Raw genomic sequence first — 13,341 nt, 5'->3', positions numbered from 1 at the left:
TGATACCTTGTCTTAATAGCAGCAACAGCAGCCACAGAACAACAGCAGCAAAACTGAAACAACCAACCAACTAAGCAAATATCTCATGAGCACCAAAATACAGTGAAAAGCCAGCCATTCCCATGTTAAAAATCTATGGTCTGTTCTGAAAACTCAAGTGACTTTCAACAAATCAATTATCCTTTTACATTTCAAACCGAATCTTAGACTGACTCATCCCTCCCCCTGCCATGGAGTGTTCTTACTTGTGCTGAATACATTTTATTTTCACCACTGCAGACAGGCTGCTTTACACTTCTTTCCTGAGTATTTAGACTATCATTTTCTTCTGTTTTCTGTACCTCCCTGCTTAGTAGAAACACTGTTTGTTCTTGGATTGTGCTTTGTCTCTCTTTTCAAGATCATCAAAGTTACTAGTTTGAAGCGTCCCCCAGAGAAAGAGCCTTCTAATCCCTGGTTCAGAGGCTAACCTTTATTAGTGCCCTCCTGGTTATAATGAGGCACCACCTCCAGCAGGGAGAGGCTGGGATACTGAACAGATTATTCAACAAGTTCAGAGCAGATTCTAAAGTTCCTTATACAGCCTGCTTGTGAATACCGCTTTCTTTGCTTTACTATTTCTGGTTTCCATAGTTTTCCTAATGACGTAAACCATGTGGCGCATGGGAGCAATTTTCCACTCAATATCGGTTCTTGCACTTTGCTATACGTTGAAGTCTAATTCCTTCCCCTTCCCCGCCCCAAGTTGTACATTTTTCTTAAATTGTTATGGAGATTGCTAATTCTGAAAACAGTCATTTTGTGCTAGAAAAATCAGGGAAATGCTCTTTTGAAATCTGTTGGACCAGCATAAAGAGCCTGAAAAATTATTTTGTGATGGGTGCAGATGAATAAGACTGATGAATCTTGCAGAATTTTCTCAGATTTAAAGTTGAGATTAAATCTTTGAAATTTATCACCTTGCTTCCTAATTTATTTAACTTAAAAATATTAGCGCCTACGCTAACTACTATAAGTAATGCTTTTCAGGGTTTAGAAGTGTATGGGATTGAGTGAGGATACAGTTAAAACTGTAGAAATCAACCAGATACATGGCGATCTATGGACATTGTGTCAGCAAACTGAAAATGCTGATGGTTCCAAACTGTGCTTAGTTGTGCAAAACTGTTATCAAATCGACTTGTCTTACCCATTTTATTTTTGAAAGATTGAAGACGTAAGTCATATTTCTCTCTTACGTTCTATTTCTTTTATAGTACAAACAATGACACACACACACACACACACACACACACACACACACACACAACATATAAAGTGTAAGGCACCTATTTGCTTAAAACCTATAGAGAAAAGTAGTTGCTGTGAGTGTTGAAGAATGGGCTTCATAGAATTTCAGGAGTTAGTTTCGAAAACTGGATGACCAAATTCATGCATACAACTGTGGTCACCACATTACACTTTTTTTTTTTTTTAAATTTTCCTGACAGCAGTAGAAAAGTCTTAAAAGCTCTGTCTCCAATATTCTCCCAAGCAATGAACACTAGAATTTTAAGGTAGTGAGTTGGAGAACACAGTGTCCTAAAATGCATGAATTCTTAACTAAAAGTAAGATTTAGCAGAACACCAGTAGTAAAGGCCATTTGCATATCTCAGCCTCTCAGTAGCTCAGCTGAGCTTAATTGTAATTCAGTTTCCGCATTGCAATGCTGGGCCTCTCTGGATAAAACATGCAACATATAATCCAGGGCACAGATCTACTTTCTTTGCTTGTGATATACTTATTTTTTTCTAGCAGAAATATATGTAAGAATAAAATTGTCAAGATCTATATCTCTTTCACATGTTTATATTTGGGATATATCTATGGCAGAAAATATACATATATAAAGTATATATGTACATTTAAGTAAAGACTTAATGTTTAATAAAAGTGATTGTATCTATTTTTTGGGGGGCAAAAATTTTGTTGTTTCTAGCTTTTCAGAGAAAAATTAAATTTAGAAAAATATTAGCCAGTTTCCATGACTTTTGGGTATTTTATACCACAAAGACTTTATGAGCTAATCATGTGAAAAAGTGTATAAACATATCTGTCACGTCCTCATGTTACGCTACAGGCCCACAAGTAAATATCTTTATATGTTTGCAAAACTCCTGCTGGCATAGCATTCTGAAATCTACCACAAGCTTATACATTCTGAGTACTTAGAAACACAAAGGTATGAGAAAATCCTCGCTTAACATTCTCCCCTCTTATATTTAAACAGTCTTCAACCTGTTTTGTGGTTTGCTTTAATGAATGTCAATGATAGGCCTGGAATAGGAAGGCTTAAAAGGTGAGGATTATTTCTTATGAATAATTTCCAGATGTGATATTTTAGACACACAGATTCCTCTACAGGAAGTTATATACAGAAGCAACATGGATCTTACAGTTTTATCAGGACAATGCAAGTAGCTTTCGGCAAGGCTGGTTCCAACTCATCTGTGATAAATGAGAAGATAAGGCAATCAGTGCACACCATGACACTTTGTGCAGCTAGTTAGGCACACTTCAGAACTATTCAGGTGTGCCCACAAAGCTTATGAGACTTGCATGGGGGGTGTCACAATATAAATACATCCTTCATGGTGGCCACTGGTAATGCAGGAATTGCCTCTCTCAGACTTAACCCAGGTCAGACATAAATAATAGACGTTAAGAGTTAGCTCTGGTTTTGAGGCTGCATTCCAGGCAGTGTATCTCAGTTGGGTCAAAGGAATTTTCCCCTTTCTTCTCTCCAATAGTTCCTGTGCTTGAAAAATGCCTGCAAGATTCCATCACACCTTTGCGGGGACCACTTTGGGTCTCTAAGGGAGAAGGTTTCAGTCCCTCGGGTGCTAAGATGTACATCCAAGGAGTTCTTGGGGCCTTATATCCACGACTAAAGTCTGCAAAAAATTATTACAAGCAGGTGAGTCATCCCTCAAAAATATGATTATATAATATATATACATATATATATATGTATATATATACAGATGTATTTGGTCCTATAAGTGCAATGTTTAGCACTGTGTCTTAAAAGAATTGTGACATGTATTTTGTGAGCTCAGTGCCTGTAAGGGAGCCAAAATGCTTCTGGAATCTCGAAGCCTGTGATAATGGGTCTAATTTTGTTCGTCTTTTGATATAGAATGTCATACTTTTCATCTTTTCTCACTGTTTACTCTGTAAAGTAAAAGTAGATCTTTATGTGGAAATTCTAGAGTCAGTTACACTAGAGAAGAAAATGATTGGACTTCCACTCCTCTGATGGCTGAGACCCCTAATATTTTCTCTCCTGGTGTAAACTCAGCTCACTATTGTAGAAATGGGTCTAAAACCAAATCAGATTCTAGAGAAATGAACTGTGAATTAACTTCACCTCATGAATTACTTACTTCACCCATACTTATTTAACTTGTATATTTTAGGATCCAAAGAATAGTTGAATTAATGAATTTGGACTAAATTAAATTAGATTTTGCCTTTTAGTGTCTGTATTCATTCTATAGTTGTGTGTTTATGTACATACATGTGTGTGGTTAAAGACAGATATTTTTGTAATTACTTTTGGGACACTTGATTTAATTAAAGAAGGATTTATATTGTAAAGAGAATGTTGCAATTTTGATGATAAAAAAAGAAGTCATAACATTAAAAAAAAAAACTTCCCTTTTAGACGTAAGTGAAGCCAACCTTTCCCCAGTGTTAAGTAAGGTTTACATTGTGAATTCGGAACTTCCATTTTAGAACTTGGCTCATTATCTCAGGCCACAGGCTGCTGAAAATGAATATTTTGAAAGCATCTCACCATTCTTTGCATACAGAGAGGAAGGGGAGGGGTGGGCTTGCAATGGAATTCTTGGTGTTCACACAGCGCCTCCTGCTGTCTGCTTGGAAAAGAGCAATTCATGATGGGTGGAAGAAAGTTCATCACAGCCTTCAGAACTTAAGCGGCAGTGTCTCAGAGAAAGTTCTATAGGGAAAGTATTTGGTTTTCTTTTTAGTTAATTTCAGTGAACCATAGAAGATTGATAACTACTATAGACAATTTGACTAAAAATCCAATTTTATTGGGCTATCAAATACAAAAATTAGTACAATTACTATGTTATTGTGTTTAACTTATTTTACATTTAAATATTAATGTTCAGCATATAATGGCATCGTAAGATGGATTAAGATTTGCTGAATTGTTTATTTGCTGTTGTATAATTTGGTTCCACTTACTGGAGGATTTAAAGTTATTTAAAGCTTCAAAAGCATATGGCCTTTTTCTAATGCAAGAAAAGCACTGTTTAAATAAAATCTAGAGATAAGCACTTTCTTTTGGAAGTGAGGGTTGGAGAGACTGGGGACATCTGGACAGTAGCAGCCTCTCTAAACACGGCCACTCTAAACACTGAAACATTAAACTGTTATTAAACATTAAATTTAAGAATTCAGAACATTGTGGGAAAAAATGCCTTTAGAATTGCTGCTTTGTTTTAAAGAATGCATTACTCAAAATGATGACCAATGTATTTTATTAAGTTTGAAGTGTAAACATGAACAAACATGCTAAGCGTCACACTATACGTAAGTTTTATAGTAAAGTATACAGATTAGGGCAAGGAAGAATGTCATGAATTTGTAAAAATTTCTATAGTTGTGTTTAATTATATATTTTCTGTGTTTCGTTTCCATGCCTTGAATGCTTTAAAAATTCACTATAGTGGTACTGTTACAATGTCACCATGGGCCAAGTGTTAAGCCTGACAATATCTTTATTTTATGAGTAGGAGTTCCTATCAAATGTCCCCCTCAGCATTAATGAGCTTTATTCGAACTGCGTTACTTCATTTGACCTTCCAGAAAGCCGTTTTTATGTAGTGTTCTGTCTAACCATGTTAAGGAATCATTAGACAGGTGACATGCGGATGAACAATGGTTCCTATTTTGCGAACAAATCTTGAGTTTATAAAATTGTAGAACTGTATTACCTCTTTATATCATTTCCATTTACTCTGCTTGTGACATCCCACGTGAAAACTATGTTGTTCGGTTAAATATAATGGGTTTAAAATTTTGACATTACCAAAGGAACTTCTCTTAACTAATTGTTATACTCTAACTTTAAAAGAAAAGTCAGGGCTACTGGTTTTGTATTTATGAACCTACTCATTTTTTTTCATTTTAAACTTTAGCTTGGCTATTGTAGCTTGCAGCTGAAGTAAGCACATTGCTTATGGTGGTCTTAAATATATAGAGTTTTGTGAGTTTTAAAATGAGATGTTATATTTAGGACAGCTTAAAGTCACTTGGTCTTACATTTATCACGTGTATTTCCTTAAGAGTAGAAACATCTTAGAACTCGCTGAGAGCTAAGCAGAATCTGCTTAATTGGTAATCTTTGGAACAGCATAACCGCTTTCTGATGAAATGTAGTTAACACTTTCATCAGGGCCAGCTCCAGCTCATTAGCATTCTTGTTATGTACTGGTGCTGTTGGTGGGGGTGTTGGAGTAGGAATGCCATTGTGTCGAGTTCCAGTGTTTGGGGACAAACACTGCTGTGGAAGGAACGTGTGAAAAGGCCACAGTCTTGTCAGTGAATGAGCAAGGCTGTGCTTTCTGTGTGCTTCAAGCAGGGAAGCTGTCATTCATGGCTAACACAGCCAAACAGAGGCCAAAACACAAGGCTGCAGTACCTTTTAAAATGATATTAGTGATTTTTAAACGCGATCTTCTTTATTTATGATCCTACACAGAGCTTTAGTTGCTGTCAGTAAACAAAATATGTCAATCTGTTCAGAAATACTGTAAAAATGAAAAAACGTCCATGGAAGTGTGCCAGGCAGCTACAGTAATTAGGGCTTGGAATAGCTGATCCGCAGTGTGCAGTACAAACATGATTTGGGGGAAACTTCATCTCTGGAAGCCACTTGTCTCCCTGATTCAGACACTTCTTTACTTTCAGCTCCCACAACTAACAAAATTTCTAGAGAGTTTTACATAATTAACATAGCACTTTGTCTTTTATTAAAAATATCATTTTCGAAAGGGTTCATAAACTCTCGGTTTTAATCATTTAAAATTGTTAATGACCCGTTTCAGTTGTTAAGAGCTTGTACAATCACTCCTGAGTGTCAGACAGAAACCAAGGAAATGGCTGCTCCACCCTGCTGATGGACGCCTGAACTCTGGGCTTGCAGCCACTCTGTAGGACATAAGATGCCTTTACCCTGTAACTGTGAAACCCCACTCCTACATCTTTAGCATCTTGGAAAAGAGTGATCAACTTCTAGTTAAATTTTAGCATATGGAAAGCAAAATGAATAATAAAAAAAAAAAAACTCTCACGAATTTCTTACAATCTAGAGGCATTTCCTAAACTTCACCTGAATAATTGAAACACATAAGCAGTTTCTTTTTATGGCTGAAAATGCAGGAAAGCATTTTATTTCTTTAGTTTTATTTTGAAAGTGAGTGCTTGGCTTATTTATATGAATTCATTACTTAGTCAAGTTTGTTGAGAACTATAATTTTGGTCTGGGTGATATAAATATTTTTGTATGTAGTTTTTTTAAGGAAAAACTAATTTAAGCAAAGTAACCTTTGTCAGTGTGTTTATGTTCATTTTAAAAAAGATTAATATTTGAGGCACTGGGTTGAGAAATCCAGACATTGAGTTTCTATTTAAAAACTTTAATTTCACTGTTTAAATTACAGCTGTATTGTTGTTTTGCTTTATGAGCATATTATTAAATAAGAAAATAACTAGATAATTTTAGTATGTGGAGATTTTGCAGTTCAAAGTTGAAATATATTTTATTAATATCCAAATTATTATTTTCATAATCTTTTAGATTTAAAAAATTTATAAGCTAAAAGTGAATGATTTTTACCCACACTTTCAATGTTTTATAATTAGATATTAGATATAGCAATATCATTTTCATCAAAAATGATCCAGCTTAAAATATACTTCAGTTGAATTTAGCACTGATAGAAAATTGTTCATTGCAAAAAGAGAAGAAAATTTAATACTTTATTTTCATAAGAGAAGTGCTTGAAACCTGGCTTTTTTAGCTCCTTTGTTTAAGGTCAATTAAAATCATTTGTTAATCTTTATTTTACTAAGAGGCTAAGCATTTTTGTTTCACCTTTTACACTGTATGTACTGACCACAGCAAATCAAGTACAGTGTTGCCTCCAGTTAGCCTTTCCGGGATGAAACTCAAAATATTTGGCTTATGAACAACTTTCTTAATGTCCTTTGAAATCGATGATGGCAGTTTCTAATCCCCAAGCATAAGTCTCCATTGTGCCTATGAGAACAGAGTGGTGTCATTTTGAAAGTGTAAAACTACTTTAAGGTCCTGATATTAGCATATTAGATTGTTCAAAGATTCTAGTGACTGTTGATTTTCCCCTGAAACCAAACTGCATTCTAGTTACTTGAAGTACTTTAAGAACTTGTGTCTTTTTCTATGTGCCATGCTTTGAGCCGGCCTAACATCAGTTAAATGAAGTGAAAATTGCATTCTTGTCTTGATAGAGATGAAAATGGATTTCTGGTCATGAAATAGATGTAGTTGTCACTTTTTAAAAAAGGTGTCAGCAGTTTGCTTCAGCGAGTAAGGTGCCAATTCAGTATGGCAGTAAACTTGTGATCTGAGCAATCAATAAAAGGCTTCAATAACTTCTGCTTCATTACACTTATAATAAGAGGCTATAGATCCACGGCACATAAAATGTTGATAAAGAGGATATGTGGGATCGACTGGGACAATTTTGTGGAAGTACAGTAAGTGCAATATTGCCATCTAGAGTTTGTGCATAGGTAATTATTACGGGGGGGGGGGATGGTCATGGAATAAGACTCAAAGTGATACTGAAATACTTTTTTATTTTTTGTCATTTATCTGTGACACATTTATCTTCACAGAACATTCCATTTGACTTGTCATAAAGCAGTTAGGTCAGAAGGCAAATTTTCAAATCTGTATTTTTCTCTAATTCTTTTGGAATTATATGACCAAAAGTCAAATATGTATCCTGGGCCCCAAATTGGACTTTTTACCTTGAAAACTCACTTGGGGGGGGGGAGGAGTATTTTTGACATGACAATGCAGTTATACAAAAACAGAGACGTTAAATGGCATCGCAGTTGGTTGCTTCTTAAGAAAGACTTTGCCTTTGTTAATATATGAAACACCCATCCAAAATTAAGAAGCCAGCTTACCTCAAAGTGGCACCCCAAATACATTTAATCTGAAAGCTATAAGGCTCATGCAAAGAATGTAGACTTCCCTGCTTATATAATTAATTATGAACACTTTAATGAAGTATGGGTTCCATCTGGAGACTGGCTAAGACTATTTTTTTCATTTTTAATGTTACAGCAATATTTATCACCTTGTTTTTCCTGATAAAAATACTTACATTTTTCATAGCATGTTTTTTAAAAAAGAGTGGATGTTGTTTTTAAATGAAAACATCTGAAGTTGTGGCTGCTTCACCGAAAAGCTTATAACAATCTGTTTTTTATATGTGTTTTCTTATGCCTGTGTGTAAATTCTACAACAGAAAAAAAAGCAGAAATGAGTATAATGTCATTTTCATTTACCACCCAAAACTTTACCTCAAATATCACATTGTATTTTGTCTGTGTTTAACTTACGATAATTGTTAGAGATATATAGTTTATTTCCAAATTCATAGTCATACTGAGTAGAAAATGTTTCATTTGTAACCTCCTAAATAAGTCGAGTAAAGTAAATCCAATCTGTGAGAAATGCTCCTTGAATTTCTCAGCCACATGCTGGTGGTATTATAGCACACAACTTTTCAGAAATGACGGTAAATTTTACAGCAAAGTGAAAGAGTGTCCTTGATAGATTTCCTGAACAGTTTTCACACACACAGGTATTATTTGTAAGAAAACAATCATGCCAAGTCTTCAGCTGGTTAGAGAGGGCACAACATTCTATCTTCACCTGACATCCTAGCTGTTCCACCAACATCCTGGGGTCCTGTCTTCCGCCCCTCCTTCCAAAGTAATAATGCTCGCCCAGAGTCTTGTGTGAATGGACAAGAATATGAATTTGTTGTTGTTGTTGTTCTTTTGAAGGACTAAAATGGTATTGAAGGCACCTTCTTAGCAGGAAGAAAACCACCTCCATTGATAATTGTCTTGAAGTTTCTGTTGTTATTCATATGGATTAATACTGTGGGTGATTTCTAGTTAATTAAAATTGATTATTAAAGAGTCTGACAAGTTATTAAAAAGAGACTCCTTTTTTGCCATTTTAAAAATTTTTTACTTTCAGTTTATATTCCAACCACAGTTCACCCTTCCATTCCTCCTCCTGCCCTCCCCTTGACTCCTCCCACCCCACCCCCACCCCACCCCCAGTCCACTCCTCCTCATGGTTAAAGACTCCCATGAGGAGTCAACATACTCTGGCACACTAGGTTGGGGCAGAGCCAGGCCCCTCTCCCATGCATTAAGGCTGAGCATGGCATCTCACCATGGAGCGTGGGCTCCAACAAGCTAGATCATGTACCAGGTTTGTATCATGGTCCTACTGCCAGGGGCCCCTCAGCTAGTCCAAACTTCACAACTAGAGAAGAGACTCCTTTGTTGTTATTGTTGCTGTTGCTATCATCCTATGAGAAAGGGTCTTACATAGCCCAAACTGGCCTCAAACTCTGCATGTAGCTGAGGATGACCTTCAACTCCTGATTCTCCTGCATTCATCTGTGAGTGCTGGAATGACAGGCACCACTCTGCCTGGCTTCATAGGGAGAATCTTTTCCACCAACCCACTGCCCTCCTCCCCAGGGATAGTGGGGCCCTCCACGGGGGACTGTCAAAGTCCATCATATCATTTGAGGGAGGGCCTAGGCCCTCCTTGCTGTATCTGGGCTGCAATAGTATCCCTCCATAGGGAATGGGCTCCCAAAGTCCATTTGTGCTCTAGGAATAAACACTGGCTCCACTGTTAGAGCTCCCATAGACTGTCTTGGCCTCCTAGCTGGCACACACATTCAGAGGGCTTGGTTCGGTCCAATGCTGGCTCCTTAGCTTTACAACTAGGGTCTCTGTGCTCTCACTAGGTTAGGTCAACTGTTTCTGGGGGTTTCTCCAGCACTCCTTTGCTCATCCCTCCTCCTTCTCTGCAACTGGATTCCAGGAGTATGGTTCAGTACTTAGCTGTGGGTGCCTGTTTCTGCTTCAATCAGCTACTGGATGAAGGCTCTAGGAATGGTAACCAAGGTAGTTATCAATCTCATTATAGGGGAAGGGCATCAATGGCATCTTCTCTACCACTGCTTGGATCCTTAGTTGGGTTCATCCCTGTGGATCCCCTAACACTTCCCCTGTGCCAGACCTCTCTCCAAACCTATACTGTCTCCCTCTATCAAGCCATCTTTCTTTCTTTCTTTCTTCCTTCCTTTCTTTCTTTCTTTCTTTCTTTCTTTCTTTCTTTCTTTCTTTCTTTGCTTTATTGTTTATTGTCTTTATTTCTTTTTTATCATTTTTTTGAATTAGAAACAAGATTGAATTACATGACAATCCCAGTTCCCTTCTCCCTCCCGTCCTTCCCTACCATCCCTCCAACTAAAAGCCTACTTATCACATACCCTTTCTTCTGTTCTTCCCCTGACTCAACCTTCCTGCTCCCCCATGACCTCTGCATCCTTCCTCTTCTTCCCTTCTCATTCTCCTAGCTCCCTCCCCCCTCTTCCCATACTCTCAATTTGCTCAGGGGATGGTGACACTTTCCCCTTCTCCAGGGGAGAAAGTTTGTCTCTTTTAGGGTCCTCCTTGTTTACTAGTTTCTCTGGCAGTGTGGCTTGTAGGCTGGCAATCCTTTGCTCTATGTCTAAAAACCACATATGAGTGAGTACATATCATGTTTGTCATTTTGTGATTGGGTGACCTCGCTCAGAATGGTTTCTTCTAGTTCCATCCATTTTCCTGCAAATTTCAAGATTCCATTGTTTTTTTCTGCTGAGTAGTACTCCATTGTGTAAATGTACCACATTTTTCTCTATCCATTCTTCGGTTGAGGGGCATCTAGGCTTCTTCCAGTTTCTGGCTATTACAAATAGAAGGCATCTCCTTTCTTGTTCTCCTCTATTCCTACATCTCAGTCCTCTTGTTCTCCTTCTCCCTTCCCTTCTCCTCTTCCCACCTTCTTCCTCTGCCCCTTCTCCCCCTGTGCTCCCAATTTGCTCAGGAGTTCTTGCCCCCTTTCCCTTCAAGGGACTATGCAATCTTCTCTTGGGTTCTCCTTGTTTCCTAGCTCCTCTGGCAATGTTCTTAAATGGAAACATTTTTGGGATTATTGATTTTTATCTAATTTTCTAAAGCATAATCATCTATGGAGAGAGAACATAGCAATAATTAATATATCAACCTTTAATATACACCACTGAAAAGTAAATGTTGAACATTCAGAGAAGCATGTCACAATTAAAGGGCACAGTTATGATCAGGAATGCCATGACTGGCAGACTGTAGGTGAGGGCATAATGTAGAGTGATATAAGATGAGGATCCCTTTTCTGAGATACTTGGGACTGAAACTGACTTAGATTTCAGACAGCTTTGGGTTTTTAAATATATGCACATAGACAACAAGATATCTTGGGAATAGGACTCAATTTTGAAGATTAAAATGCACCAGTGTTTCATATACAATTCATACAGATAGCCTAAAAGGAAAATTTATACAGCACTTGTAGTGCACACTCATGTTGTCTGTGAACTACGAAGAGTGAATTTTTCTGCCTGCGATGTTCTTCAGCACTCAGAATGTTTTAGAGTTTAGAATATTTCTTGTTCATAGTTTTGAATTATATATGTTTAACCTCCACCCTCCTCATGTAGTCTTGGAGAGAAAGTAAAATCTTAGAAAGTGAGGATTCAGCTTTTCAGTCTCCCCAGCCACATTTCAAGTGCTTGGTAGCTATATCATCACTTGGAATTTCGAGTGGACAATGCTGTTCTCAAAGAAAGAAACTGATGCTAATATTCCACATGCAGTTCTGGCATTGATCACTCTTTCCACAAGTAACAAAATAATGGAAAGTCATTTAACATTCATAATTAAATTCAGTGTTGTGATCAAGTAGACGTTACTGTTTGAATCTGGAATGTCCCCCAACATGATCATGTTCTGTATACTTGTTCTCCAGGGGGAGGCATTATTTTGAGAGGCTGTATAATGTCCAGAAGGTGAGCCCCACTGATCACCAGGGGCCACCTTTGAAGCTGATCCCCAGCATTTTCTCTGCTTCTTGGTTTGCCATGGTGTGAGCAGCTTCCAGCACATTTCTGGTGCCTTCTTTACAATGCCTTACTCACCAGGCTGGCTGAAACCACAAGATAAAATAAATCTTCTCTTAAATAGTTTCTTGGATATTGCTGGCACAGTCATATGAAAGTAACTAAGACGTAAATGCATCATTCTAGTCTTCCTCCACAAACAAGATCAAACAGAAATCAGGCAAACAAATACAATGGTCACAATCTATTCACTATCTAGTGGTCAAGTAGACATATCTTTATGCTCTTCAGTGTCTCTGAGAATCCTATAAATGAACTTACCGTGTGACACCTTTAGAGACTATGAGTTTGCTAATCATTAAACTCATTTTGCCTTGTTTGGTTAGTAAAGATCTCCCATCTCCCCCAAAAAGTAATGATTAGAGAAACAAACGAAGTTCACTTGTTGAGGTTTCCTTCTGTTTCATGTGTGCTCATACTAGGAACTAGCAATGTGCATGCAATAAAACTGTCCAATGTTTTGCCTTAGGGAGCTTGCTTTCTTCTTTTGTTGACAAAAATACCCAAGGGAAACTTGTAAGAAATATAAGTATTAGTATATAAGTGTTAAAATATATGATTTAGATACTATATATTATGGAAACTCACATAAGGTAGTAAAGTACTTGCATGAGGTGAGACTGGCAATGGTCAAATGACTTGCTGTCACTTTTAGAGTATGAAAGGGAGGTGAGGAGGGTTGGAAATAAAGATACAGATAGCCATGGCATGAAGACCATGGTAGGTAATATATTTCCAGACACATTATACTTTGATATAAGAAGATATTTGTGATGTTTGCAAGATAATGAAAACTTACAGCAAATACAGTTAGATGAAGAGTTTACATTGAAGCAGTAAGGGCATTATAGAAATAAGCCTCTTCAAGTATGAGAACGATCTACTTTTCAAAAGTTTTGTGGTATAGTACATAAAAAATGTTCAAATAGAACTTTAGAACCATTACATGTATTTTTACATGATTACAAATAA

General features: G+C 37.1%; 1 protein-coding gene across 1 annotated transcript in view; it reads left to right on the top strand.

Annotated features, from left to right (window-relative positions):
- LOC118238488 (doublecortin domain-containing protein 1-like) overlaps positions 1-13,341 on the top strand; it is a 176,162-nt gene that overhangs the window by 53,560 nt on the left and 109,261 nt on the right. The window contains 1 exon segment of the mRNA XM_035447056.1: positions 2,791-2,957. Coding sequence (XP_035302947.1) covers positions 2,791-2,957 — 167 coding nt within the window.

The sequence above is a fragment of the Cricetulus griseus genome, chromosome 6 (genome assembly GCF_003668045.3).
Source record: "Cricetulus griseus strain 17A/GY chromosome 6, alternate assembly CriGri-PICRH-1.0, whole genome shotgun sequence".
In the NCBI taxonomy this organism is placed as follows: domain Eukaryota; kingdom Metazoa; phylum Chordata; class Mammalia; order Rodentia; family Cricetidae; genus Cricetulus; species Cricetulus griseus.
Note: the sequence above shows the minus strand (reverse complement) of the source record. Positions and strands in the feature narration are given on the sequence as shown.